Here is a 27,309-nt window from a genome sequence, read left to right as displayed (position 1 = left end):
AGTCACATGACCTCTGCCAGGGTTTCTACACCATATAACAGTGATCCCCAATCCTGTCCTTAAATTGGGTTCTGTGGAGTCCCGTAATAAACATAAACAGACACTTACCTGGGGCTTCTATCAGTCCCCTGTAGCTGTAATGTCCTGCGCCGTCCTCCTCTGATCACTCGTTCCCCGCCATCGGCACAGGGCAAATATTCGTCTAACAAGATGAAAAATGCAAGCTCCCGCCTCTTAGAGCTTACTGCTCAGAAGCAGTACGAGGCTTTATTGTACTGCGCCTGCGCAGTAAACTCCTGGAGACGCGAGCGGGAGCGTGCAAGTGCGTGGCCACGGCCGCGCAGACGTGTCACATGCGTAATTGGACCAGGAACGGAAGCAGGGAAGGAGTGATTGGAGGAGGACAGCGCGGGACATTACAGCTACAGGGGGCTGATAGAAGCCCCAGGTAAGTTTCTGTTTCTGTTTATTACGGGACTCCACAGAACCCGTTTAAGGCCAACCAACAGTATATGTTTTGCAGAAAACCACAATTAGTTTCTCAGCAGAGCTGATTACCTGCCTTTGTGGATTTCCACAAAACATGCACTGCTGGTGGGCCTTGAGAACAGGGTTGGAGAGCACTGCTTAAGGTCAACACTGGTCAATTTGCCATCAGATTCGACCAACAGATAGATCCCTCTCTGATCGAATCTGATCAGAGAGGGATCATATGGCTTCCTTTACTGCAAACAGATTGTGAACCGATTTCAGCCTGAAACCGTTCACAATCTGTTGTGGTGGTGGTGGTACTGCCGCCGCTCCCCCCGCCCGCATACATTACCTGCTCCGCTGGTGCGACTGCCCCCGGTCACCGCTGCTCCGTCTCCGCTCTGGTCTTCAGGTCCGGCATGCTTTACTTCTTCCTGCTCGGCAGGAAGTTTAAACAGTAGAGCGCCCTCTACTGTTTAAACTTCCTGCCGGGCAGGAGGAACTGTAGCATGCCGGAGACCAGCGCGGACACGGAGCAGCGGTGACCGGGGGTAGTCGCGCCGGCGGAGCAGGTAATGTATTGCCGCTCTATTGCGTCGGTCGTCGGGCACTCGAACGCTGCTAGCGACGCGCTCCCTACCCACGGGCGATCGACGGTAATTTTCCGCACGGAGTGATCTACAGGATCGGACGAAATGGATCGAAATTCGGCGTGTAGCGCGAACGATTGGCAGCAGATTCGATCCCAGTGATCGAATCTGCTGTCGAAACGGCGGCAAATCGGGCCAGTGTATGGCCAGCTTTATTATACAACAACTATAGGCGTGTTTAGCAGACTGCAGGATGACCCCGCCTCTCCTGTTGTGTTGTATACTTCCCTAAGTCACTATGGTGTCTCAGTCCACCTGGATCAAGGGCGGTGCGCCTCTACTCACTGAATGAACAGATTACCATTGTATACACACAATCAGACACAAGCAGATAAGGTGACACCATTATAAATTCTTCTGACCTGCTCATTCAGAAATGATGTGAGGAATAATTCAGTTCAGAGATCTCAGCATAGAACTTGTGAACAGCAGCATTCAGGCTGTAATTGGCGGCTCTAATGAAAGCAATTACATTTCATTATACACTATTTGATTTCAGCCTGGTCACACTGAAATATGTTTGGGCCCTTTTCTGTGGCTGGAGTTACAATATAATTTTCTTGGTGTCAAAATTGAGCAAATGTATTGGACAAATTAAAAAAGTAAGACAAGAAAGAAAAGTTTGGGTCTGTTCGACTACATGTACTCATACTGAGAATTTTACACAAGAAAATCCCGCTGCACCAATGAGTAAGGTGAAAAAATAGAAAATTCTTTATTCCAAATCCAGCATCTCAGAATACAGGTAAAAAGCTCACGCGTATCGGAGCAAGAATGGCTCCTTAATCATAGCTCACATACAAATGTATCACATGGTATATATGTGCCAAAATCAATTCCGGGTACAACTCACGTTGTACTTGGCGAAATAAATGATTCTGATTCTGATATATAGAGACAAGTAGACACTCCCTATGGGTGTGCCTCTGAATCTTAAAGGTACATACTTTTAATAAAACTGTGAAGTATTGGCATCAATAGCATACACAAAATAACTGTTAAAAATGTACATACACATAGTAAAAACATGCACCAGATAGAAAAAGCCTGCATATCATGAGTAGTAATGACACAATCCTATTATAAATTCTAGACTGTCATTTAACCTCCCTGGCGGTAAGCCTGAGCTGAGCTCGGGCTATGCCGCGCAGGGAGATATCTCAGCCCCTGGTGGGGCGATTTTCACCATGTAAAGTGCTGTGCGCGCAGCTAGCACTTTGCTAGCTGCGCGCACAGCTTGACTGCCGCCGCTCTGCGGCGATCGCCCGCACGCAGCGGCAGAAGAGGGCCCCCCCGCCAGAGCCCTGCGCTGCCCGGACCAATGAGTTCCGGGCAGCGCTATGGGCTGGATCGAGTGCGCCTGACGTCAGGACGTCGGCTGACGTCCATGACGTCATGCCGATCGTCGCCATGGCGACAGGAGAAGCCAAACAGGGGAACGCGTTATATACGCGCTCCCCCGTTTGCTATTGATGCCGGCGACGATCGCACTAGAGGGCCACATGCGCCCTCTAGTGGTGTTTCATGTAGCTACCACTCTGGTAGCTTTACATGAAACAAAAACAAAAACAAAAAAGGTTTTTTGCCCATTTGAAAAAAAAAAATTAACCGCCAGGGAGGTTAAAGCAACACTCCCTATGGAAAGAAACCTGTGTTGTCATAGAGCAAATACTGTCATCTAAGTAATGAGGAAAAAACCTCAATAAAACATACTGACGTCTGATTTTGCATTTAAACCCAAAGGGACACGTGTACCCAGTTTCCAGATCCAAAAAGCCTCTTTTCTCAAAAGTAGTTTAAGGATATCTCCGCCTCTAGGTGGATGTATAATGCGTTCAATCCCACAAAATGTAAAGCTAGACATGTCTCCCTTATGAGTATATAGAAAGTGTTTAGAAACACTGGACACATGGGTAACATATGACATATTCTTTAACCACTTTACCCCCGGCGGTACGAATTTCTCCGTCCCTTTTTTCCCTCCTAAAAAACCAGGGACGGAGAAATCCGTACCTTCCGCGCTCCCGCCGCTGTCCGCGCTACCGCCGCTCGTGCGCGTGCACCCGCCGCTTGTGCACGCCGCCGCCCGCTTCCCCGGAGATCAATGAACGGGAAAATCCATTCCCGTTCGTTGATCTAAGCCCCCGCAATGATCTGCTGCTTCTTTCAGAAACAGCGCGATCATTGTGAGTCTCCCAGCCTCCTACTGCTACCTGTAAGCGTCCTTCCGGTCGCTTACAGGTCGCATGTAAACATACTCACTGTGGCCATCTTGTGTCCAAATAGTAAACTACACCCTAATGCATTTTACACATACAAATAAATTGTTTTACATAATAAATTAACTCATTACCTCCTACACTCCCCAATTTTTTTTTTTGTAATTTAAAAAAAAAAAAAATATATACAATAAAAAAAAAACATAAATAGTTACCTTAGGGACTGAACTTTTTAAATATTTATGTCAAGAGGGTATAACACTGTTACTTTATAAACTACGGGCTTGTAATTAGGGATGGACGCAAAACTGAAAAAAATGCACCTTTATTTCCAAATAAAATATTGGGGCCAAACATTGTGATAGGGACATAATTTAAACGGTTTTATAATCGGGAATAATGGGCACATAAATTTCATGGGTTTTAATTACAGTAGCATGCATTATTTAAAAACTATAATGGCCGAAAACTGAAAATAATAATTTTTTCCCACATTTTTTCCTATTTTCCCCATTAAAACACATTTAGAATAAAATAATTCTTGGCATAATGTCCCACCTAAAGAAAGCCTAATTGGTGGTGGAAAAAACAAGATATAGTTCATTTCATTGCGATAAGTAATAATAAAGTTATAGACGGATGAATGGACGGAGCGCTGAAAGGTGAAAATTGCTCTGGTGGTCAGGGGGTAAAACCCCTCAGTGGTGAAGTGGTTAAACATCGATTACCCCCATTAAAGTGTTCGGATATTCTTTGTCGCGTGTTGTACATCCAACATATTGGATATTACAGTCATACTGAGAGAAAATTACCTTGCTACACTTATTTGTACTGTGTAAAAACATTTATATTTAAGTGGACCTGAACTTTTGCACAGGACAGAAGGAAAACAGAGAAATCCACCCTGTATGTATTTAGAGAATTTAGCCTGTCTAATTCTCCCTCATCTGTGATTAAGCATTGATTTCTCAGCTGTGTCAGCACAGGAATCCGCAGAGCAACTAATATGTAAACACAGGGTGTTAACCGTATATCTGATTCCATGAAAGCAGGAAGTAGACACTGCAGATTTATTGCAGGATTTATATCAGCTGTAACATAAAAATGTTTTTCTTTAAGGTTATTATTCTGTTGCTTAAACTTTTAGAGCAGAGAGGAATTCTGAGTTCAGGTATGCTTTAAAGGGAACTAAGCACCCTTTCTTTCACTGGAATTTCTCCTGGCATAGAAGCTGCCATGTTCCCTCCACCCCTTCTCACAGTCCTTATTTGTAGAAGTCAGAGATGCTATCTTGACACATTCACTTTAGATAATCTCTTTGAAGAAACTGTTGTCATTACCCACTCCTTCTGTTGATTAAAAGGTAGTGTTTACTTCTTGGTAATGACTCCAATAAAACAATTAGCTTCCTGAAATCTCTGAGGCCGGGGACAGATGGGCAGGTCTGCTGAATATTGTTCAGGTTGCCGAAGAACTGAACTTAAATTGCATTGAAGTCAATGGCGCAGACATTTACGGTTATTAGCAAGGCCCCCATACATGTGTGCTACAATAGGGAAAGAGCTGGGGCTAGAAACCTGTCAAGGCAGTTGTGCCCCACCCCCTGCACTAATGCAAGTCAGGAGACTCGTCCTGTAGAGCAGGGGACCAAACCTTTTTCAGCCCGGGGCCCGCTATCCCGACCAAACTTTTCTCTGGGGCCCGGGGGGGGGGGGGGGGGTGTTTGGGGGGTATGGTTAGTGGCGGGGGCAGCCTCCCCTTTTTCCCTGATTTTGAGTGTAGTATAAAGGTAAGTAGGTATCTAGGTGTAATGGAAAAGAATGGAGACGGCACACCAATGGCTCAGCAAACAACTGTATTGAGTATGCAGAGGCACAGACACGACATGTTTCGGGCGTAGCCCTTCCTCAGGGAAACATGTCGTGTCTGTGCCTCTGCATACTCAGTACAGTTAGCCCAGTGTAGCAAGTAGAGTTACCCCAGTATAGCCAGTACAGTTAGCCCAGTGTAGCAAGTAGAGTTACCCCAGTATAGCTACCCCAGTGTAGCTAGGATAGGTGCCCCCTTCCTCCAGCGGCCGCCACTCCTGTTACCTTATGAGCGGGCGGCCGCTTCCTTTCTTATATTCCCCATAGCTGTCTCCTCTTTGCAGCATCTTCAATTAGAGCATCGCGTCCCGCGGCTGTTGTAAAGAAGGGAAGGATGTGGGACAGCGGCTTCCTGTAGCGGCGATATGCATCGCCTTTACCATGGGAACCGCTGACCTGCTTCCTTCCCTTCTTTACAGCAGCCGCGGTACGCGATGCTGTAATTGAAGATGCTGCAAAGAGGAGAACGGCTATGGGGAATATAAGAAAGTAAGCGGTAACAGGAGCGGCGGCCGCGGGGGGGGGGGGGGTATGGGAGAAAGGCCAGATCCGCCGCGGCCCATCAGAAAACTGCCCACGGACCACCAGTGAGCCGCGGCCCAGTGGTTGGGGACCCCTGCTGAGAGTGGGAGTGGGTCAGTGCACATTTGAGGAGGGAGCAGGTAGGGCAACATGGCTGCAGAGGATGGCCTTGCATGGCAGTGGGAAAAATGCTAGAGGGGGGTGGTGGAAATATTTATGGCAGCAAAGTATCCATTTTCTTTATAAATGCACCCCCCCCCCCCCCCCAGCAACATTATGCAGTTGTGGAATTGAACATTCATTTCAAACAATGGAAACTCGGTTCTAGCGATGCGCATAAGGGCCTGTTTCAACTTACGAGTGGTTTTGATTATGACTTCATGCGCTTTCGATTTGACCGTAATCAAAATTTCGAATTGAATTTTCAATTCAAATTCGAGTACAAGTCGAAAATACACGGTGTATAAAATTACTAGTCAAAATTACAACTGTCATCATTTATATAATTAGCGTTTCATAGCACAGCCACCGTACATGCTAGAAACACCAAATTTGCAGGGTATGTTTAGAAGGACAGTGGGAACAAACCCCATATGGCCGCATTCCAGCTATCCCAGCCTGCATGGGGGACAAGGGGTTAAAGAGGCTTGGGAGGGGGACTCTACTTCATTTTTCTTTTTATTTCCCACACTCTGAACATATAAAAAAAATAAAATAAATACATTTATATGCAAAACAGCATTTCCTTAATTAAAAATTGACTCAAAATGGCGACGAGTCGAATGCGAAGGCAATTCTGTGTGCATTCGAAATCGCCTTTGGAATCTCAGCTTATCACGAATTATGATTTAGACTTTAAAAATGCCGATTATGATTGAAAATTCGAGCTACTCGTAATTACCAGCTTGTGATGAGTACCACTACTCGGTTCCACTGATTCTTGTCTATCCCCGATGCCCGCTAGAATTCCCTGAACCCAATAGGGCACAAGGGGCTGTTAAAAGAAGATAAACTTTCCGTAAATGTTTTTCCCAAAGTTGGGCTGGAAGTAGTTCTTCAAGAATAAGAGGCTTTCTAAACATAGCTGCTACAGAATAATGTATGTTTATAATTCAGATGGTGCTTCTTTTATAAGCATTATTCTGAGAACCTATAATCCCCACCGCACGTTCCTTTATGATGTTTTCCTGCCAATCATATGCAGAATAATACAGGAGAGGCCCTTTTCGAAAACTAATGGACTGCGTTACTTTACTTTGAATGCGAAATGAAAAAGAAAAGGATATTTCATGTCGATACAGGCAATCTTCAAGCATTTATGTATTCTCACTTTATCTCTGCTGCTTAAGTGTGGTGCTGCTGTAACTTTACTTTTGTTGCGTTGATTTAGATTCGAGTTTGGGCTCGGAAGGAAGTGATTCAGAACGGATCTGCAGATTATGCTCTGAGCATTGTGGGACCAATCCTTTCATTTATGGAGGATTTACTAAATGTCTCCTATCCTCTGCAAAAAACAGGTAAGTAGAAAATATACAAACAGCACATTCATATGATATCAAAAATTATAATTATTTACAGGCATTTTGATCAGAGATTTAATTGGTAAATATAATCACAGACAGAATTCACATTATCTGATTTTGAGCATATTTACATATTATGGCTATAATAATAACAATAAGAAAAAAGAAGTTATACTATACACTTTGACTAGTAGGCTGTCATATGTATATGTAGATCTATGCCTGGGGATGAGGGCTTGAAACTCTCCCTAACATTATATCTTACACAAACCTTCGCTACACTAAGATATACAGTGGTTCTGGTTTGCCTTGACTTGGTACTGGGTACTCTGTAAATCTCAACTCCAATCCATACATCCATATTAATCCATGCTTTGTACTGATGAAGGCCAGGTTAAGCCTGAAACAGCTGTCTTCAAGCTGGATTAATAAGCCTCTGCAACAGGGCAGTTTTTAAGCATAGACGAACAAAACAGATGCCTGGGGTGACAGCTGCTTGGGGGGCACCAAGGAGCTATTCTTATCAGACTGTGCTTTATGGAATTCTTAAGCACAGCATACATTGTATTTCAGCAGCTTCTGCAGAGCGGTGAGGTGTATTTCTCTTCTCAGCCTCGTGTTACACTGAACTTCTCTCAGCCAATCAGTGAGGAGCAGGAATGTGGGAGGCGAGATAACAAGCACTCCTCTGCAATGTACCAGGGTGAGGGGGACTCCTCAGGTGGCAAAGACGGGGGGTGGAACCCCCTGGTCATGGGTGGGGGGGCGCTGAGCTGGAGGGGGTAGCAGGCAGGAAGGGGGGCAGAGGGCACAGTGGCGGGGGGGGGGGGGGGGGGCGTCTAACCCCCTCCCTCACCTGGGTCCCCCGATGTGCGCTCCCCCTACAGCTATTAAGTGCAGCAGCATAGTATGATCAGGCAGCGGGAGGGGATGACTTGCCTCTTCCACTCTCGTCACTTCCTGGACGGCACTGCAGGAAGTGACAAAAGTGAAACACACGCTGGAACGCAGAAGAGGTCAGTCATCCCCGCCCGCTACTTGATCATGCTATGCTGTTGCACTTGATAGCTGGAAGGGGAGCGCAGATCGGGGGGTCCGACCCCACCACTGTGCCCACTGCCCCCCTTCCTGCCTGCTACCCCCTTCAGACTACCTATTCTGGGGGGTTATTATAATGGGGGGGAGGGGGGCGGCGCCATCTCACAAGTTTGCCTCAGGCGGCAAAAAGTATAGAACCGGCCCTGGTTATAAGAAACTATTTAGGGGCCTAATAATAAATCTGAAAAATGGTTACTTAGCAGTTTTAAAAGATGTTTGACAATGAGAAAAAATTATATTCAAATTATTTATACTGCCTCAATGTTATTGTGATGTGTCATTCTAAACTGACCGTTTATATCAATACAATTTCATAATGTTAGTTATTCAAAATGACGTGTCATATATATGATTTCTAATTTATAAAGATGACAAGTTACTCTGGTCTCTTCAAACACTGCAAGAATAGCCTTGATAACTTACCAAACATGGGTTCATTATACATTGCTAATGCTAGCAATGTCCATAGATCAATATCAATACTTCTTAGGCCTGGAACCCACTAGAGCGGGGTTTTTTTTGACCGTTTAGGGAGCACTTTCAATCGCTAGTCATTTCCCTAAACGGTCTGCTAACGTAAATGGATGGGACAGATTCCACTAGAGCGATTGTAGTTAAGGAAATTGTAATTGCAGGACATGCAGCATTTTGGGAGCGTTTCATTCTAATGTATTGTATAGGAGCAGGGAAATCACTTCCAAAATCGCTTGCAAAACGCTATCACAAATCAGCAATTGCGATAGTGCTTTGCGCTTTTTAGTGGGTTCCAGGCTTTACTTTGCTGTCATGAACAACAAATACAAGGGTCCTGAGGAGGGGGTATGTGATTTCAGCAAGGTTGGTTTATGTGACAGTGCTACATTTCATTGTCATTCATTTTGGTATTCAGCTATGTAGCTCTGTTTCTTTGGCAGTTTTGACATTTGCCCATTTGTTGTTCACTTAAAGGACAACTACCACTAAAAAAAATTAAATTGAAAATACATAAATAAAAAATGTAGATTTCTTCAAGGGTAAAATGCACTATACATTATTTTGTTCCTATGTCGCTGTCACTTGCAGTAGGTGGTGAAAATCTGACTGATCTGTCAGGTTTCGAACTAATACATTCCCTAACGGGGAATTCTCAGGCATTTCTTTATTTACAAAAGCACTTACTGAACAGCAGTTGCTGAGTACAGCTGCCAAAATAGTGTGCAAGCTAGTAGGCAGGATGGCCAGCATCTTTATATAGATCCTTTCCAGGGATTGCTTTTGTAAATAATAAAGATAATACAGAGACTCTCCCACAAGGAGATGGACTAGTCCAAAATCGGAGATGGACTAATCAGATTTCTTTTATCTACTTTTTTTGACAGCAGCTTAGGAAATAAATCATTTATAGTGCATTTTACTTCGGTAGAAATGTACATTTTATATGTATGTATTTTAATTTTTTTTATTTTTTCAAGATAGTGGTCTTTTGACCTCAACCTCACAAAAAAACTCTACTTAAACAAAAATTTCCTTTCTGACCGCTAACCTTAAACTGAACCATAGACGAGGTCTGCTAAAAGATTTATACATCTATATATCTACACTCACCTAAAGGATTATTAGGAACACCATACTAATACGGTGTTTGACCCCCTTTTGCGTTCAGAACTGCCTTAATTCTATGTGGCATTGATTCAACAAGGTGCTGAAAGCATTCTTTAGAAATGTTGGCCCATATTGATAGAATAGCATCTTGCAGTTGATGGAGATTTGTGGGATGCACATCCAGGGCAGCTCCCTTTCCATCACATCCCAAAGATGCTCTATTGGGTTGAGATCTGGTGACTGTGGGGGCCATTTTAGTACAGTAAACTAATTGTCATGTTCAAGGCACCAAATTGAAATGATTTGAGCTTTGTGACATGGTGCATTATCCTGCTGGAAGTAGCCATGATGATGGGTATATGGTGGTCATGAAGGGATCGACATGGTCAGAAACAATGCACAGGTAGCCCGTGGCATTTAAACAATGCCCAATTGGCACTAAGGGGCCTAAAGTGTGCCAAGAAAACATCCCTCACACCATTACACCACCACTGCCAGCCTGCAAAGTGGTAACAAAGCATGATGGATCCATGTTCTCATTCTGTTTACGCCAAATTCTGACTCTATCAAGACTCATCAGACCAGACAACATTTTTCCAGTCTTCAACTGTCCAATTTTGGTGAGTTTGTGCAAATTGTAGCCTCTTTTTCCTATTTGTAGTGGAGATAAGTGGTACTCGGTGGGGTCTTCTGCTGTTTTCGCCCACAGCACTGCCGCATACTGGACGTTTTTCCCTTTTCACACGATTCTTTGTAAACCCTAGAAATGGTTGTGCGTGAAAATCCCAGTAACTGAGCAGATTGTGAAATACTCAGACCGGCCCGTCTGGTACTAACAACCATGCCACGCTGAAAATTGCTTAAATCACCTTTCTTTCCCATTCTGACATTCAGTTTGGTGTTCAGGAAATTGTCTTGACCAGAACCACACCCCGAAATGCACTGAAGCAACTGCCATGTGTTTGGTTGATTAAATAATTGCATTAATGCGAAATTGAACAGGTGTTCCTAATAATCCTTTAGGTAAGTGTATATATCTAAACCCTTTTAGATTGTCCAGTATCAGTCCGTTCTCCTGGGCCAGTCGGCGCAGGTGCAGTGTGACCAAGCGGCTGGGAGTGTTCTATGCCTGTGCAGTAGTACTGGGAGCGCAGCGGGGCACACGCGGCCTGGCCACACATGCCCAGTACTACTGACTGGCCAGGAAGAACTGGACTGATACCAGACGATCTAGAAGGCTTTAGACCAAGTCAAGGGAGCGATCTGCACAGAGGGGGCTGGAGGAAGCCCCAGGTATGTATAAAACTTTAGGAAACCCTCATCTCAGGGTCACTTTAACTTTCCACCTTCAAACCCTTCCTTAAAATTCCTTTTAACTAAGTAAACGCCTCCTACCCCATTCCCCAAACAACATCCTTGTGATCAGTGCCTTGCTTAGCCAAGACAAATAACATTTATATTGGACAATAATGTAAAAATGTGTTGGTGCACTCCCCACTCCTAATAACTTCTCCCTACTATCTATACTGTAGGCCTGCTGCAACTGTATTACATGCCACACTAGAACATTCAAGATTACTAAACAATAATATCATAAATAATGCACTGTCTTACAGTCCACTGTATAAAAATAATAATACTTGCAGGTCCATGTGACCAATAACTGTTTATCAATTATCCAAATTCTTCAATCAAACCTTTAGATGTATAGAACCTCAGAGGAAACAAAAACGGCAATTCTTCGCATAGACCATATATACAGATCAAGGAAACAACACACCAATGACTGATAGTCCCCTTGTGGTCTGCTTTTACAAGATGTGTAGATGTGTAGCCTCCACCTATAGGACACACTCTTACCTTATGTGGTAGCTGCCATGACCCAGAGACAGCACCACTAGAGAAATACAGCTCTTCTGGCAGATATATCAGCTTCCCTGGATGTTCTCCATTTCTATTCCTCAGATGCAGGCAATAACACTTTCATTGTGCAGGCTGCTACTTGCAGATGTCCACCACCAGCCGGGCATGAATGTATCACTGTGCACTGTACAGGACCACCCTCTAATATCACAGTGCCCAGCACCAACAGGGACTGTTCTCACTTCTTGCCTGTGCTGCCCCAACCAACAGACAGCATACACAACCTTGAATGCACAGTCCTGGCAATGGTGTCTCTCCCACAGCCTGCACTTTCCACCTCTCACGTCTTCCCTCCTTTTTGGTTCTGACACCCTATGAAGTATTTCCACTGTCAACTAAAACAGGCTGCCATAGTGTAATAACCATCAACTTTATTAAATAAAACCAGTAGTACTATAGCCAACATGCAAACAACTTTCACAACTACTTCTCAAAATTTCACATAATAAAGAGCCATGTCCCCTATACAACATGACTAATATCTATCCCCTGATAAGACAATTACAAAACAGAAGATATTAGGTACCGTTTCTATTGTTTAAGGTCAATTGCAACAATAGGTATTTAATATGATACAGCAACTTGACCTTTTCAGCAAAAAAAAAAAAAAAGTACTTAAAATAGGTTGTATAATCATTACCTACGGTAAATTTGGTATCCTTTTTTCTTAACTAGAACCTTTTCATTTTGCAGTTGCTGAAAAAGTATATTGTAGATACGGCTAGAAAACCTCTCCTGTGAGAAACCTCAAGACAAATGTCAACTGGATTGGCACTATGTGTTTGAAGAGACTGGTCAATTATTTCAATATATATGTTTGCCTGCAGAACACATCATTGTAGGCTATACTCTTCCTATTCACAAGTCGGTTGTGGGGGTAAAGATCTGGCCTAAGGCACTAGATACAACCCTAAATGACAATGTAAATCAGAGTTAATGAAATAGAAAATCTTGTCCTGGGTAGAGTATATTGCATTGCATAAATCTTTATCACCTTTGTGGTCCAGACTTATCAGTGGCTGCAAGTACCAATGCTTTCTTTGGATTGTGTCAAGCATCTAGTAGTATTATGTGAAAGCCCCATAAAGGTCTATCAGGAATCTTCTGAGACACATGTAGAAGCTAGCGTGCTAGACTTAGAAATGCACATTATCAAGACTTCAAGTTTTTAGACAGGAGATATAGTACAAAATGGGTGAGTCATATTTATACCACACATTTTCCAGTTATACAATCATCGGTTTTAGAGGTAAATGACTGAAGGATTTGATTTTCTGTAAAGATTAAATTATTTAATTCTTCTTTTCCAGATTTTGTAGCCTTTCCTGACTTCGGAGTTGGAGCCATGGAAAACTGGGGGTTAATTACTTTCCAAGAACACTCTTTGGCATACAACCCAAACCAGAAGTTCAGCAATGCCAAGGCTCTGACTTGCTTAATTGTTGCTCATGAGATAGGACACCAGGCATGTGGTAAAATGTCCCAGAACTTTTTTTTATTTAATTATGTTTATCACTCTTGGGACTAGTTGGAAGGTGATTGTCTAAAAATAGGGAGTTGATGGTAAATGAAAGAATGGCAACTGACAAAAAAAACAATGTTATAGAAGTAAAGGATGAGGAGGACTAGCTTAGAAAAGGAATCTGAAAAATAAAAGGATGGTGATTGGCTGAGAAAAGGAAGGTATGGAATGAAAGGATGGTGATTAACTAAGAAAAGGGAAGGTATGGAATGAAAGGATGGTGACTGGCTGAGAAAAGGAAGGTATGGAATGAAAGGATGGTGACTGGCTGAGAAAAGTAAAGGTATGGAATGAAAGGATGGTGACTGGCTGCAAAAAACTAAGGTTATAGAATGAAAGGATAGTGACTGGCGGCTAAAAACTAAGGTATAGAATGAAATGATGGTGACTGGCTACAAAAAACTAAGGTATCGAATGAAAGGATGGTGACTGGCTGAGAAAAGAGAGGTATGGAATGAAGGGATGGTGACTGGCTGAGAAAAGGAAGGTATGGAATGAAAGGATGGTGACTGGCTGAGAATAGGAAGGTATGGAATGAAAGGATGGTGACTGGCTGAGAAAAGGAAGGTATGGAATGAAAGGATGGAGGCTGGCTGAGAATAGGAAGGTATGGAATGAAAGGATGGTGACTGGCTGAGAAAAGGGAGGTATGGAATGAAAGGTTGGTGACTGGCTGAGAAAAGGAAGGTATGGAATGAAAGGATGGTGACTGGCTGAGAAAAGGAAGGTATGGAATGAAAGGATAGTGACTGGCTGAGAAAAGGAAGGTATGGAATGAAAGGATGGTGACTGGCTGAGAATAGGAAGGTATGGAATGAAAGGATGGTGACTGGCTGAGAAAAGGAAGGTATGGAATGAAAGGATGGAGGCTGGCTGAGAATAGGAATGTATGGAATGAAAGGATGGTGACTGGCTGAGAAAAGGGAGGTATGGAATGAAAGGATGGTGACTGGCTGAGAAAAGTAAGGTATGAAATGAAAGGATGGTGTCTGGCTAAAGAAAGAAAGGTATGGAATTAAAGGATGGTGATTGGCTGAGAAAAGGGAAGGTAGTGAATGAAAGGATGGGGATTGGCTAAGAAAAGGGAAGGTATGGAATTAAAGGATGGTGATTGGCTGAGAAAAGGGAAGATATGGAATGAAAGGATGGTGATTGGCTGAGAAAAAAATAAGTTATAGAATGAAGGGACAGTGACTGGATGCGAAAAAGGTAGCTAAAGTATGAAAGGAAGGAGGTGACTAGTTGAGAAAAGGCAGGGGCGTAGTAATAGGAGTTGCAGAGGTTGCGACCGCATCGGGGCCCTTGGGCCAGAGAGGCACCTCGAAGGGCCCTCCCTCATCTACAATATTAGCTCTCTATTGGTCCTGTGCTCATAATAATCACTCCTATAGATACTTTGAATAGTAGTAATCATTAACAAACTGTTCCCCATCCCCTTCTTGCACCTCTGACTCTATAGTTGCCATTGGCAGGTTTTGGTGCGCTGTATCAATTGTTAAATATAGAGTACTTGGGGGCCCCATTGTAAAACTTGCACTGGGGCCCACAGCTCCTTAGCTACGCCACTGAGAAAAGGTAAGGTATGGAATCAAAGGATAGTGACTAGCAGAGAAAAAGCAAGTCATAGAATAAAAGGATAGTTACTAGCAGAGAAAAAGGAATTTGTAGAATGAAAGGTGTGTGGATGCAAAAAAGGAAGGTATGAAATGAAGGGATGGCGACTGGCTTTGAAAATGGAAGGTATAGAATGGAAGGTTGGTGACTGTCTGACAAAAAGAAAGTGATAGAGTGAGAGGATGATATCTGGCTGAGAAAAAGTAAGTGATGGATGGTGACCGGCTGAGAAAAGGGAAGGCATGGAATAAAAGGATGGTGACTGGTGGAGAAAATGGAAAGTAAAGAAAGAAAGGATCATTTCTAGATGAGAAAAAGGAAGTGATGGATGGTGACACAGCAGTTGTGTCAACCCGGGAGTTCAGCAACACAGATTTCATCACTGGGGTTTCTGACAGATGTAATATTTATTCTTATTAGAGAATTAACTAGCCTGCATCCACCAAACATAAGATATAAGCACTTTCAAGTAAAATGAAACCATTGATAAAAATGTTATGACATGCATTAGTGGTACAAAATCATTATTTATTTCATTTTATGATCCATTTTATATCTATTTCAGCATGAAATCTCTCAGAAATTGACTTTGTGAGGCTGCAACTGCCGCCACCTCACCAGCCCCAGCGCTGTCCCCCAGTGACCCGTGTTGTATACTTTACCTGTCAGTGACCGCTGCTGGCTCCATGCTCCGTCCTCCATGGACATGACATCACACGTGCGCCCACGTATATGCTGGCAATCATGTTGGGCGCATGTATGTGCATGGAGGATGGAGCGCAAAGCCAGCGGCAGACATCGACAGGTAATGTGTACTGCAGGGGGCACCGGGGGCACATTGGATGGACAGCATTGGGGGTTCCATTGCGTTTGTCCTGATATCGCACACTGTTCCCGCCGTGTACCCGATCGAGCATGTTAGTCCTACATTTAACAGCATATCCGATCCATACATGAGACCAATTTGGGCCCAAAATTGGTAGCATCGTCAATCAGGCATGCTCTTGACGGTACTTATTTTCATCCGATTATTATAATCAAATAAGATTGGTTGATTGACCGCCAAGTCACCTGATGTATGGCCACCTTAAGCAATCTGCTGGGTCAGCAGATACACCCAAGGTAACAAATTGAAAATATGAATTGAAAACTAATTTGCGATGTATAGAGCTACATGCAGGGAATTGCTTTTTAATGAACACAAGTGGAATAGCACTTTAACAATGAGTTACTTCTGGTCATTTAGAATGGCAGTACACAATCATACAAGGAAATGTTATTTCATGTTTTTATTTCTATACCAGTGGTTTGGAAATCTTGTAACAATGAAGTGGTGGAACGATATTTGGCTGAATGAAGGCTTTGCCTCTTACATGGAATATATAGGTGCTAACTTTGCTGAGCCCAAATTTAAACTGGTAAGTATAATTCTTCACCATCACCAACACATATTTCTTGTCCTAAAGGATCTTTTTTCAGTTGGATACAAAATCCTATTAGTAACATAGAGTGACCACCAGTAATATGGTCTCGTCAGGTAGAGCACGGTAATGTTACCATTAACACCCGCAGAGTACTGCATATTTTGCAATTAGCATGACATGCGTATATGGGTAGTGTAAGTGTTGCTATGGTAAGGTGTGTTAAGTTACTTGCATAACACAGCAACACTTGCATTACCCATGTACCACGGGTCGCACGCGGCAATATTACCGGCAGATCGTTCATCGGACCCATAGAGTCATCTCTGTTTATCTGCTTGTCTCCGCTATGGAAACAGTCTGTTTTTAGGTCTAGTATGAACCTGTCCTAAGGCTGTTGAATCAGGGTAGTCAACATAAGTATCCATGACAACAGTGTTTCTTAAATCAGTCCTCAGTCATGACCTGTGACTGGTCCTTCAGGCCAGATGTGAGATACACTGTATCACAGTACTTCAAGCTATGCTTAACAAAAAGGTAGTCATCTGTTACTATTACTTTGTTATATCACTATTACTTTGTTATACACTTTAAACAATCCATCTGCAGAAGAATGGCTAAAGTACTTGTGTGGTGTCAAACTCAAATACACAGTGAGCCTGAATTGAAAATTGGGGCCTAAATTGAAAACTGGGACCAATCGTGGACCAACCTTCCTCTCTTATACAGCTCCCTTTTATCTAATGCCCTCCTCCCCATACAGTTCCCTGGTTTCTAGTTCCCCCCTCCGGTTTCTAGCTCCCCACCTCCCTTCCCTATACAGTTCCCTGGTGTCTAGTGGGCCTCCCTTCCTCCCCTATACAGTTCCTTGGTGTCTAGTGGACGCCTTCCTCCCCCATACAGTTTCCTAGTGTCTAGTGGTCCCTCTCCCTTTACCATGTGGCTTCATAGTTTCAGCATGCAGCCATATATGCTTAGCACTCAAGTACTCGCGAGTCAAATATAATGCAAAGCGGGGAAACCACTTGCGGGCCAAATTTGATGGCACAGCTAGTCGGATTTGGCCCGAAGGCCAGAATTTGACATGTATGGCGTAGAGGAATAGATGTCACGCTGTTTGTGTGTCCTAGAAATTAAGGCCTGTTTAGTTATCTGCATTTATTTGAACCAGAATGGTCTTCACAAATTTCCCTTCTAATCAAATCTCCATTCAAACAATAACTAAACGTTAACCAGAATTTCTGGCTGCCTAACAATTAACCAGCAGCTGTGTAAATGAATTGCACATTTCGGTTTCCTGGTCAATGAAAATAATAATCAAAGGAACATTTGCCTTTCTCTCACCTCTCTAGTATTATATTAAAAGTTGTTCAATATGTGATTATCTAAATTTAGCTACCAAGGCTTAAGGCCCATGTCCTCCTGATTCATGTATACTGTAAATCCACTAGCTGAAAGCAAAGCCTGGTTCATTCACTTGTAACAGTGGACTTGAGATGTTCTTCAGCTTTGTGCAGCTCTGTGATGAGCAGACTGTGGAGAAGGGAAATCCTGTTATTTCAAGTATTTATATCAAGGCATCAATGAAAAACATCCCATCTAAGCAGCGCAAACAGGTTAAAAGGGGTCAGTGAATATGTCAAGTGTATCTGTCAGATCGCTACTTAAATGAACGCAATTTCAGGAACATTTTCCCAGCGGAAGACATTTACTATGATGCTTTTATGAACAATTATAGAGGTTCTGTTTAACATGGCGGGGTGTAGCTTTCTCTGGGTTGCTGCACAACGCAATCACCTGAAAATGGAAATGAATTGAGGGTATGTGAAAGCGTAGGACTAATTATCTCCTATGCAGAATACAGGAGCACGCTGTGCCATTTAGACAGCGCAGAGCACTTCCGCTCTCTGAACAGCTATTTCACGTGTGGCCAAAAAGTCTCCACAATTTTTACATCCTTCCATTTTACAAAAATGAAGAAATTAACATATTTTCAAAAGCACTCTATCCTTACATGTAACGAGAGAGGTGTACATTTGTAATAGGGGAATGGGGCATTGTTCACTGTATTTGACACTGATAAGCAAGTTTTGTAGCAGAACTGAAGCAGGCCAGTAATGGTCTAAAGGAAAGAAAAAAACTTTATTTAAAATAGCCTAATTGAAGTAGACTTCTACTAAGGTTAAACAAAAGCTCCAATGCTCCAATAAAATTATTTAATGTTGGATAGTGTGGAAGGAGATTTTCAACTCTTTTCAGTTGTCGCTGCTGTGGTCACTTTCTGTATGTGCCACCTTCACACATCTCTATAGTTGTATCATAGGGCTTAACTTGGCAAAACTTTGATGAGCACCCCCACTCCCCTCCCCATAATTCACAACCCCTCTGGCAACTGGCACCTTTCAGAGGTCATATAAAGGTAGTGACCTGCATGATCTCCCCTATTACAATTAGGGCCACAACATCACCATCTATCATTGTAGAGGGTGGGGCCTGCATTGAAAGGGAGGAGGCTTTGTAGCTGGGTCCCCCACAGCTCAGACCCCCCCCCCCCCCCCCCCCGCGAATGCAGGGGCTGCTCCCCAGTAGTATACTTCTGTCTCTAAGTCCTTTTTCACAGTTGCTGTCTCCATCTCTATTAAAGTGGAGCTGTCAGCCATACTATTTCAGGAAAAAAAAAACACATGTATAAGTACATAAATAGTTGCTCTACTTACATAACATCTGTTTTGCACTGTCCACTTTTTGATTTTAGTGATTTTTTTTATAGTAAAAAGAAGAAAATCCTTCTTAGCAGTACTCAGATCAGGAACTAAAAGCTTCAAGTGCAGGGGGCGGAACTAAGGTCAGGCAGAGAGAAGGAAGTACTGACACTTCCTCCCCTCCCATAATTGAAGACTAAGTAGAGTGGGGAACAGAGGGGGAGCTAGATGGTGCTGTGAGATATGTCACAGCACCAGAAATCAAACAATATAAAAAGTATATTGTTCAAAAGCCTGTTCAGGGGTACTTTAATGAGTTTTTCATGCACAGAAAAAAAAAAAACCTAACATCCTGCTGGATAATTCTGCACATGTTGCCAGTTTTCTCTATCAATTACGTTAGCTGTTCTGAAAAAACATGCACGTTATTCTGCATACAATCACACATGGTGTTCAGAAAAAGTATGCAGAAAAATATGTGCAGAAATCTGATAAACAAGTATGTCCTCTGCCTAAGGGCCCGTTTCCACTATTGCGAATTCGCATGCGTTTGCCGCATGCTAATTTGCATAGCCAATACAAGTGGATGGGACTGTTTCCACTTGTCAGGATTCCTTTGCTTTTTTCTGTGCAGAAAAAAATCTGCACAGCAGAGCCATCAGAATTTGCATACCGCATACCACTATGTGAATCGCATACATATAGGGAATTCGCATGCGGTAGTGGTATGCGAATTCTCATGCGAATTCGCATACGATTTCGCATGGAATCAATGGAAAAGCACACAGGCACTGCCATGGTTAAATTCGCATACATCGTCATCCATGCGAAATCGTATGCAAATTCACATGAAAATTCGCATCCGCATGCAAATTTTTACCACGGCGATTTCCACAGCACAAGTGGAAACGGGCCCTCAGTCTTTTTCAGCATGATCATTCTAAAGACAACATAAGCATACTGTACAGTTAAACATTAATTTCTGTAATGCAGTCATTCATATTTTATTTGACTTTTGGCAAGTTAAGTATTGCTTTCGAATTTGCAGAATGAGTTTTTTATGCTACACAACCTGGTAAATATTTTTGAGAAAGATGCCCGAACAAGCGCCAGATCTGTATCAGTGAAAGAAGAAGACATTAATAACGTGTATAATATACTACTCTTATTTGATGACTTCACATATAACAAGGTAAGAGAAAATGCCCTTTTCACGTCATGACCCCACTGCAAGCTATGGGAGACCTTATAGCTTATTCAGTGATTTCTCAATTTGCATGTGGAAGTTAAAGATGGAAAGTTTTCTACCAGAAAAAGTTCAATTCTTTCCAGTAAGTCCTACAATACTGATGATGAATCGTTTTTCTTTTTTCTCTGAATGTCATCAAGCGATTTTGTGTGTGCAGAAAAAGAGGAAGTGCACTCTAACCCGGAACAAAATGTCTTTTCACTAATTCACCCCTAAGGGGTTTTTCTCCTTATGGACCAGAGCAATTTTCACATTTCAGTGATCTTCCCTTTCATTCGTCCATTACTTTACGAAATTATCTATGTCTTGTTTTTTCCCACCAATTAAGCTTTCTTTGGGTGGTAATTTTTGCTAAGTATTATTTTTATTCTAAATGCATTTAATGGGTATAATAAGAAAGAAATGTAAAAATTATTTCTCATTTTTCGGCCATTATAGTTTTAAAATAAAATGTGCTACTGTGGATAAAACCCACACATTTTATTTGCCCATTTGCCCTAGTTATTACAATATTTAAAATATGTCCCTAGTACAGTGTATGGCGACAATATTTAATTTGGAAAAAGCCCTTATTTGCAAAAATAACAGTAATATACCCTCATGACAAACATATTAAAAAGGTTGAGTTCCTAAGGTAACTATTTATGTTTTTTTTAACCATTTTTGCCTTTTGGACGTAGCTGCTACGTCCAAAATACTGCTCTGATGCGCGCTCCCGAGCGCGATCGCACGCACGCCTGCACGCTCCTGTGCCACCGCCCATTAGCCCGGAGATCAATGAATGGGAATACAGTTCTTTCAGAAGTTCTTTTCAAAAGTTTCCCGTCCTTCAGTCACATCCTGTAAGCGAGAGCGCTCGCTTACAGGACTTAAAAATTTTTTTTGACTGTGGACATCTTGTGGTCAAATAGTAAATGTAAAACTACATCTACATACATTTTATTTTAAAATAAATACAATTTATTACATTTAAAATTAACTGTTTACCCCCCACACTCCAAAAAAATACCCAAATAAATGTTTTACTTTAAAAAAAAATTAAGTAAACAAAAAACAAAACATAAATAATTACCTAAAGGTCTGAACTTTTTATAATACACATGATAAAAGGGTATATTATGATTATTTTTTAAATTATAAGCTTGTAAATAGTAATGGACGCAAAACTGAAAAAATGCACATTTATTTCCAAATAAAATATTGGTGCCATACATTGTGATAGGGACATAATTTAAATTGTGTAATAACTGGGACAAATGGGCAAATAAAATAAGTGGATTTTAATCACTTCAGGATCATAGGTTTTTCCCCTTAAAAGCCAAAACAACTTTCACATTTCAGCACTCCTCCCATTCATTCAGCGATAACTTTATTGTTACTTATCACACTGAAATGATCTATATATTCTTTTTTTTCGCCACAAATTATGCTTTCTTTGGGTGGTAGTTTTTGCTCTGAATTATTTTATTTTATATGCATTGTAAAGGGAATAATAGGGCAAAAAAGAAAAAAAAATGATTATTTCCCAGTTTTCAGCCGTTATAGTTTTAAAATAAAATGTGCTTTGGTACATAAAACCCACACATCTTATTTGCCCATTTGTCCGGTTTATTACAACGTTTAAATTGTGTCCCTAGTACAATGTATGGTGATAATATTTTAACTGGAAATGAAGGAGCATTTTTCAATTTAGGGATTTTTAATACTTTTTCACTTATTACAAGAACTTTTTTGAAAAAATATACTCTCATGACATCCGTATTACAAAAGTCTCTAAGGTAACTATTTATGTAAAAAAAATGAACTGTAATTTTTTTTAACAAGTGTTTTATTTCTGTAACTGTGGGGCAGGGATGGAAGGGGTTAAAAGTAATAATAAAAAAAATAATCATAAACTTTCTATAGAAAACAGTATAGTGGCATAAATAGGTGTATTTTACTTTTTGGCCACAGCCGAACACGGAAGTGTCGGGTCTGAGAGCTTATGCGACGTTAAGAAGCTCTCCGAAGACACGGGAACGGTGATCGGGATTGAGAATCAAAAGATTCTCACATCCTGATCACAGATGGAGGGGGCTGCGACGGCGAATCGGCGGAAAACTGCGCGGGGATAGTGAACGCGACGGTAAGGCAGCAGTATGCATATCTACGCCCCTGATCCGCACGTGAACTTTAAAGGAGCGTGGATATGCGTACCAAGGATCCTAAAGTGGTTAATTATGGTAGCATCTATTATTTTAACGCTATAATGGCCGAAAACTGAAAAATATTTTTTTTTTCACTTTTTTCTTAATATTCCCGTTAAAATGCATTTAGAAAAAAAATATTCTTAGCAAAATGTACCACCCAAAGAAAGGCTAATTAGTGGCGGAAAAAACAAGATATAGTTCAATTAATTGTAAAGAGTAGTGATAAAGTTATTGACGAATGAATGGGAGGTGAAAATTGCTCGGATGCATAAGGTGAAAAACGACTGAAGGCTGAAGTGGTTAATGTAACTTTTATTATGCACGTGTTTTATTTTGGTAACTATGGGAAAATGGGGGAGATAAGGGGTTAATTAATGGGGGATTTATTTATTTTTATTTAATTTAATGGATGTAGGTATATTTAATGTATGTAGGTGTAGTAAACGATTTGGCCACTAGATGCTCCGCCCCCCACACTTTATTCCTGTGCATACACAGAAGTGTGTGTGTTTTTTACTTTCATTTTCTCAGTGACCACTCGCATCTCATTGATGTCGGTGATCATTGATCACAGGCACTTTGATGGGCGATAAGAATGTAGTTGCATGGGCGCGTGCGGCGGGCAATCGTGGCGAGGTTTGTAAATCTATGGCCATGGGACTTCAGATGAAAGAACTTACTGGGGGGGGGGGGGCAATCTGGCTACTGCATCATATTACTGTGCATGAATCTACAGGTAGTGTAATTTCTACACCCTCGCCCTGTGAGCTCTATAGCCTAGAACTGCCCTACCTTCTAACACTACAGCCCAGATGCATATCTACAGTGCACACATGGCTAATGCCCTTGGCGCCGCCACCTTCCAGCCACTAGGGGGCGCAGTGTCCCATAGCTAATGAACATGCTGTTTGGAGGACTCAGGAACTGTGGGGACTCATCACCCTTTGTGTGCTGCACTTATCTGTCCACCTGTGTTCTTCCCTAATCTGTCCCCGTGTGCTGCCCTTATCTCAACCCTGTCTGCTGCCCTTATCTGTCCACATGTGTGCTTCCCTTATCTGTTCCCCTATGTGCTGTTCTCATCTGTCCAACTGTGTGCTGCCCTTATCTCACCTCCTATGTGCTGCCCTTATCCGATACCCCGTGTGCTCCTCTTATTTACCCCCATGTGCTGCCCTTATCTGTCCCCCTGTATGCTGCCCATATCTCACTTCCTGTGTACTGTCCCTGTCTGTCCCCCTGTGTCCTATCCTACTCTGTCCCCATGTGCTGCCCTTTTCTGTCCCCCTGTGTGCTGTCCTTATGGGTTTTCCTGTGTACTGCTTATCTTACCCCTGTGTGCTGCCCTTATCTGTCACCCTGTGTGCTGCTCTTATCTCACCCCCATGTGCTGCCTTCATCTGCTCCCCTCTGTGTTGCCCTTATTTGTCCCCTGTGTGCTGCTCTTATTTCACGCCTATTGAAAGGAAGGCAAGCCTGTCTGCTAGCAAGACAGAAACACCCCTCTCCTTCCTAGATGACTATTAAAAGACAGAGGCAGCAAGCTTGGAGGTGTGATGTACAGTATGTATCTTTACTTCTTGTATCCTTTTCTCTCTCTCTCTCGCTCTCTCTCTCTCTTTTTATGGTAGCCTCTATCTCTTTCTTTATGGTAGCCTCTATATTTATCACATTTCAGGTTTCCTTCATTTGCTAAAAATCTTGGTTTCATAACATAAAATAAATTGTCCTCTTTCCCAACAGGCAGCTGCTTTACTTCGAATGGCATCCAGATTTCTGACAGAAAAACTCTTCCTCAAAGGGATCAGCGTGAGTTTAGAAAATCATTTTTGGAAATGTTGAACTTTGGCAATATAAGACTAGATAGGCTCATCTGATTCATTGATACAACATGGATCTCTCTGCTTGCCTCCTCGAGAAGTAATGCACCTTCCATTTGTCTCATCACAGTCATACTTGAAGAAATTTTCATTCTCAAATGCTGGCCAGGATGATCTGTGGAATCATCTACAAATGGTACTTTTTTCCATCTTTCTTCATCTGTATAATCTACATAATTATTTCATGCTTTTTACAGTCGACTAACTTTCCAAATTCAGTACTGCAGATCTTATTGCTAAGCCTGCTTTTTAATGGGGCATGCAGTATTTTAAATGAGATATACACAAAATGAGTAAGCCTGAAGTGCAAACTGGTTTTTAGCAACGCTAGGAGATATGAAGATCTGTGTCATGCACCTTCTGCAAAGGTTACCAAAACATTGAGATGGAAAGAAAAGAGGCAAGCGGTACCAATTTCTACATTAAAGCGATTCTCCGCAATAGAACAACCATTTATCTGGCAATTCAGATCTCCAATGTACCATGACATCTGAACCATCTTTGCTCTGTTTTTTTCCGCATATCTGATAGTCATTGCAGGAGTAATAATGGCACTCTTGGGTAATGATATATGAAAATAGAAGCAGAGGGGATATGTAGCCCGCAATGCAAATTCAGGATTAATTTCAACTAACAAGAAAAAGAGACCCTAAGGAGCTTTTCCTGCTACAGGCAGCAATTCTGATTGAAGGTGCCCATAAATATATAAGACTTTGAATCAGAAGTGAGGGATGTCTTAGGGTCTGGAAACAACAAGGGGGAGGGTCTTAGGGTTAGGCACCACTGGGGGGGGCCTTAGGGATAGGAACCATCATGGGGGTTCTTATAGTTAGGGACCCTCGAGGGGATTTTAGGGTTAGGCACCATTGGGGGGGGGGAGGCTTAGGGATAGGCACCATCATGGGGGTTCTTATAGTTAGGGACCCTCGAGGGGGTCTTAGGGTTAGGCACCACTGGGGTGGGGGCTTAGGGATAGGCACCATCATGGGGGTTCTTATAGTTAGGGACCCTCGAGGGGGTCTTAGGGTTAGGCACCACTGGGGGGGGGGCTTAGGGATAGGCACCATCATGGGGGTTCTTATAGTTAAAGGACCCCCGGGGGGGGGGGGGTTAGGGTTAGGCACCACCAGGGGGGGGGGGGGAGGTTAGGGTTAGGCATTAATAGAGGGAGGGTCCTGTGTGAAATTAGGGCTAGGTTTAGCCATAGTAAAATACTTTACCAATATTTTACTATTGGAATCTAGCAGTAGAATATCGCTAATTTTAGTGATATTCTACTAGCGGCAATCCCCTGGGCCCTTTTTTCCAGGCGCCTTTTTTCATGAATGACTTTGTCTTGACTTTGTCCAGCCAAATATGTTCACAGGGTTTCTTGCTGCCTGTACTTTCTGTCTCGTTAAGGGGCCAGTATTAATATACACAATGAGACACACACACAAAAATTCTCAGTGTGACCAGGGTGACACTAGTTTTGTAGCTTAGAAAGTTGTGCACTTTCAATAATCACCACGCTTTTATGAATTCTGCATGCATCAGGGTGTGGTACCATGCACTCATTTATGAACATGATACTGCATCCTTTCCAATGGCTAAATAATCGGGGCCATACTAAACTACCATATTCAATCAGGCTAGCCAGCAAATGGCATGAGAGATGTGTTTTAACATTGTTGAAACTCAGTTGTTTGAATAAGATGTGTGTTATCTGGTCGGAAAGTCCTTCAAACAAAGATTGCAAATTTGACTTCCACATTGTGAGAAAGAAATGGATTATAGGAAACTGTTATTTAAAGTGGATCCGAGATGAACTTTTACTCATTGCATAATTATGTCCCTTTCCTACAGTTTATAGGGCATTCCTCAAGCCAAATACTTTTTTGTTTTTGTTTTAATAGTTTAATTCCCTATAAACTAAAAAAGCCACGCATACAGCCCTCAGAGTGCCAAGGCACTTTCAGACAATAGCAAGGGCTTACAGGAGTTCAGTCTGGGCAGGAGGAGGGGTAGGTGTTACTAGCCATTGATTTCAAAGGCAGAAGGGAAGAAGGGAGGAGGAGAGGGGACTGAATTTACATCCAAGAAATCTGATACCATCTCCAGCTCTTAGCCTGTGACAATATGACAAAAAGAACATGGCTGCCCCCATTGTATCACACGAATAAATAATCATACACTTTTTAAACTTTTGCAGCTAGATATGCTGTGTAAACTATCTAAACTTTAGATAAGATATATAGACAAGTTACTTGTTTTAGTTAGTGTTTCATCTCGGATCCGCTTTAAGTATGTATTAATATTTCCTATTTTGTGGATATAGAACATGGTAATTTGAATCATATTTAAAATGCAGTGGTATACAATGGGGCATGTGTGCATTTGCATTCCATAAAATGCCACTGTACTTAAGTAAAATTAAGAAAGAAAATACAAAGAAAAAAAAGTTCTCTCCAGGAAAAGTAAAAACATTGCAAATACTTTACTTAACTTCAATGCAAAAAATCATAACCATCTGTGGCTGTTGATGTGTGTGCTGGAGACACAGGTCTTTAGATAGGCACTGAGTGGCTGGTAACTGGGTGTGTCTGTAAATAATTGCACCAGGATTGCAAAACTAATAAGTGTAACACTCATCTGCCCTGAATTACAATGTGAAACGATGTCTCCGCATATCTAAAAATCCCATTACTGAATCAAGTGAAAAGAAGGTTGATAAAAATAAACTAAAATCGCTTCTTTCTTGCATGGGCACCCAAGCTAACAGGGGCAAAGCTAGAAATCATGGGGCCCCATAGCAAAGTTTTGATTGCCCCCCCCCCCCCTCTCGAAAAAAAAGGTGCCTCAGGCAGACCCCAGTATAGAGGCACAATGGAGGAAGCC

The 27,309-nt window shown here is 42.1% G+C and overlaps 1 protein-coding gene across 1 annotated transcript in view; it reads left to right on the top strand.

Annotated features, from left to right (window-relative positions):
• The window catches only part of LVRN (laeverin), a 188,877-nt gene that overhangs the window by 91,530 nt on the left and 70,038 nt on the right, over positions 1-27,309 (top strand). Inside the window, exons 4-9 of the mRNA XM_068247159.1 lie at positions 7,121-7,247; positions 13,166-13,320; positions 16,296-16,409; positions 20,163-20,306; positions 24,296-24,361; positions 24,503-24,568. Of these exons, the coding sequence (XP_068103260.1) occupies positions 7,121-7,247; positions 13,166-13,320; positions 16,296-16,409; positions 20,163-20,306; positions 24,296-24,361; positions 24,503-24,568 (672 nt within the window). The remainder of the gene's footprint in view (positions 1-7,120; positions 7,248-13,165; positions 13,321-16,295; positions 16,410-20,162; positions 20,307-24,295; positions 24,362-24,502; positions 24,569-27,309) is intronic.

Source organism: Hyperolius riggenbachi, chromosome 1 (genome assembly GCF_040937935.1).
Source record: "Hyperolius riggenbachi isolate aHypRig1 chromosome 1, aHypRig1.pri, whole genome shotgun sequence".
NCBI lineage: Eukaryota > Metazoa > Chordata > Amphibia > Anura > Hyperoliidae > Hyperolius > Hyperolius riggenbachi.
Note: the sequence above shows the minus strand (reverse complement) of the source record. Positions and strands in the feature narration are given on the sequence as shown.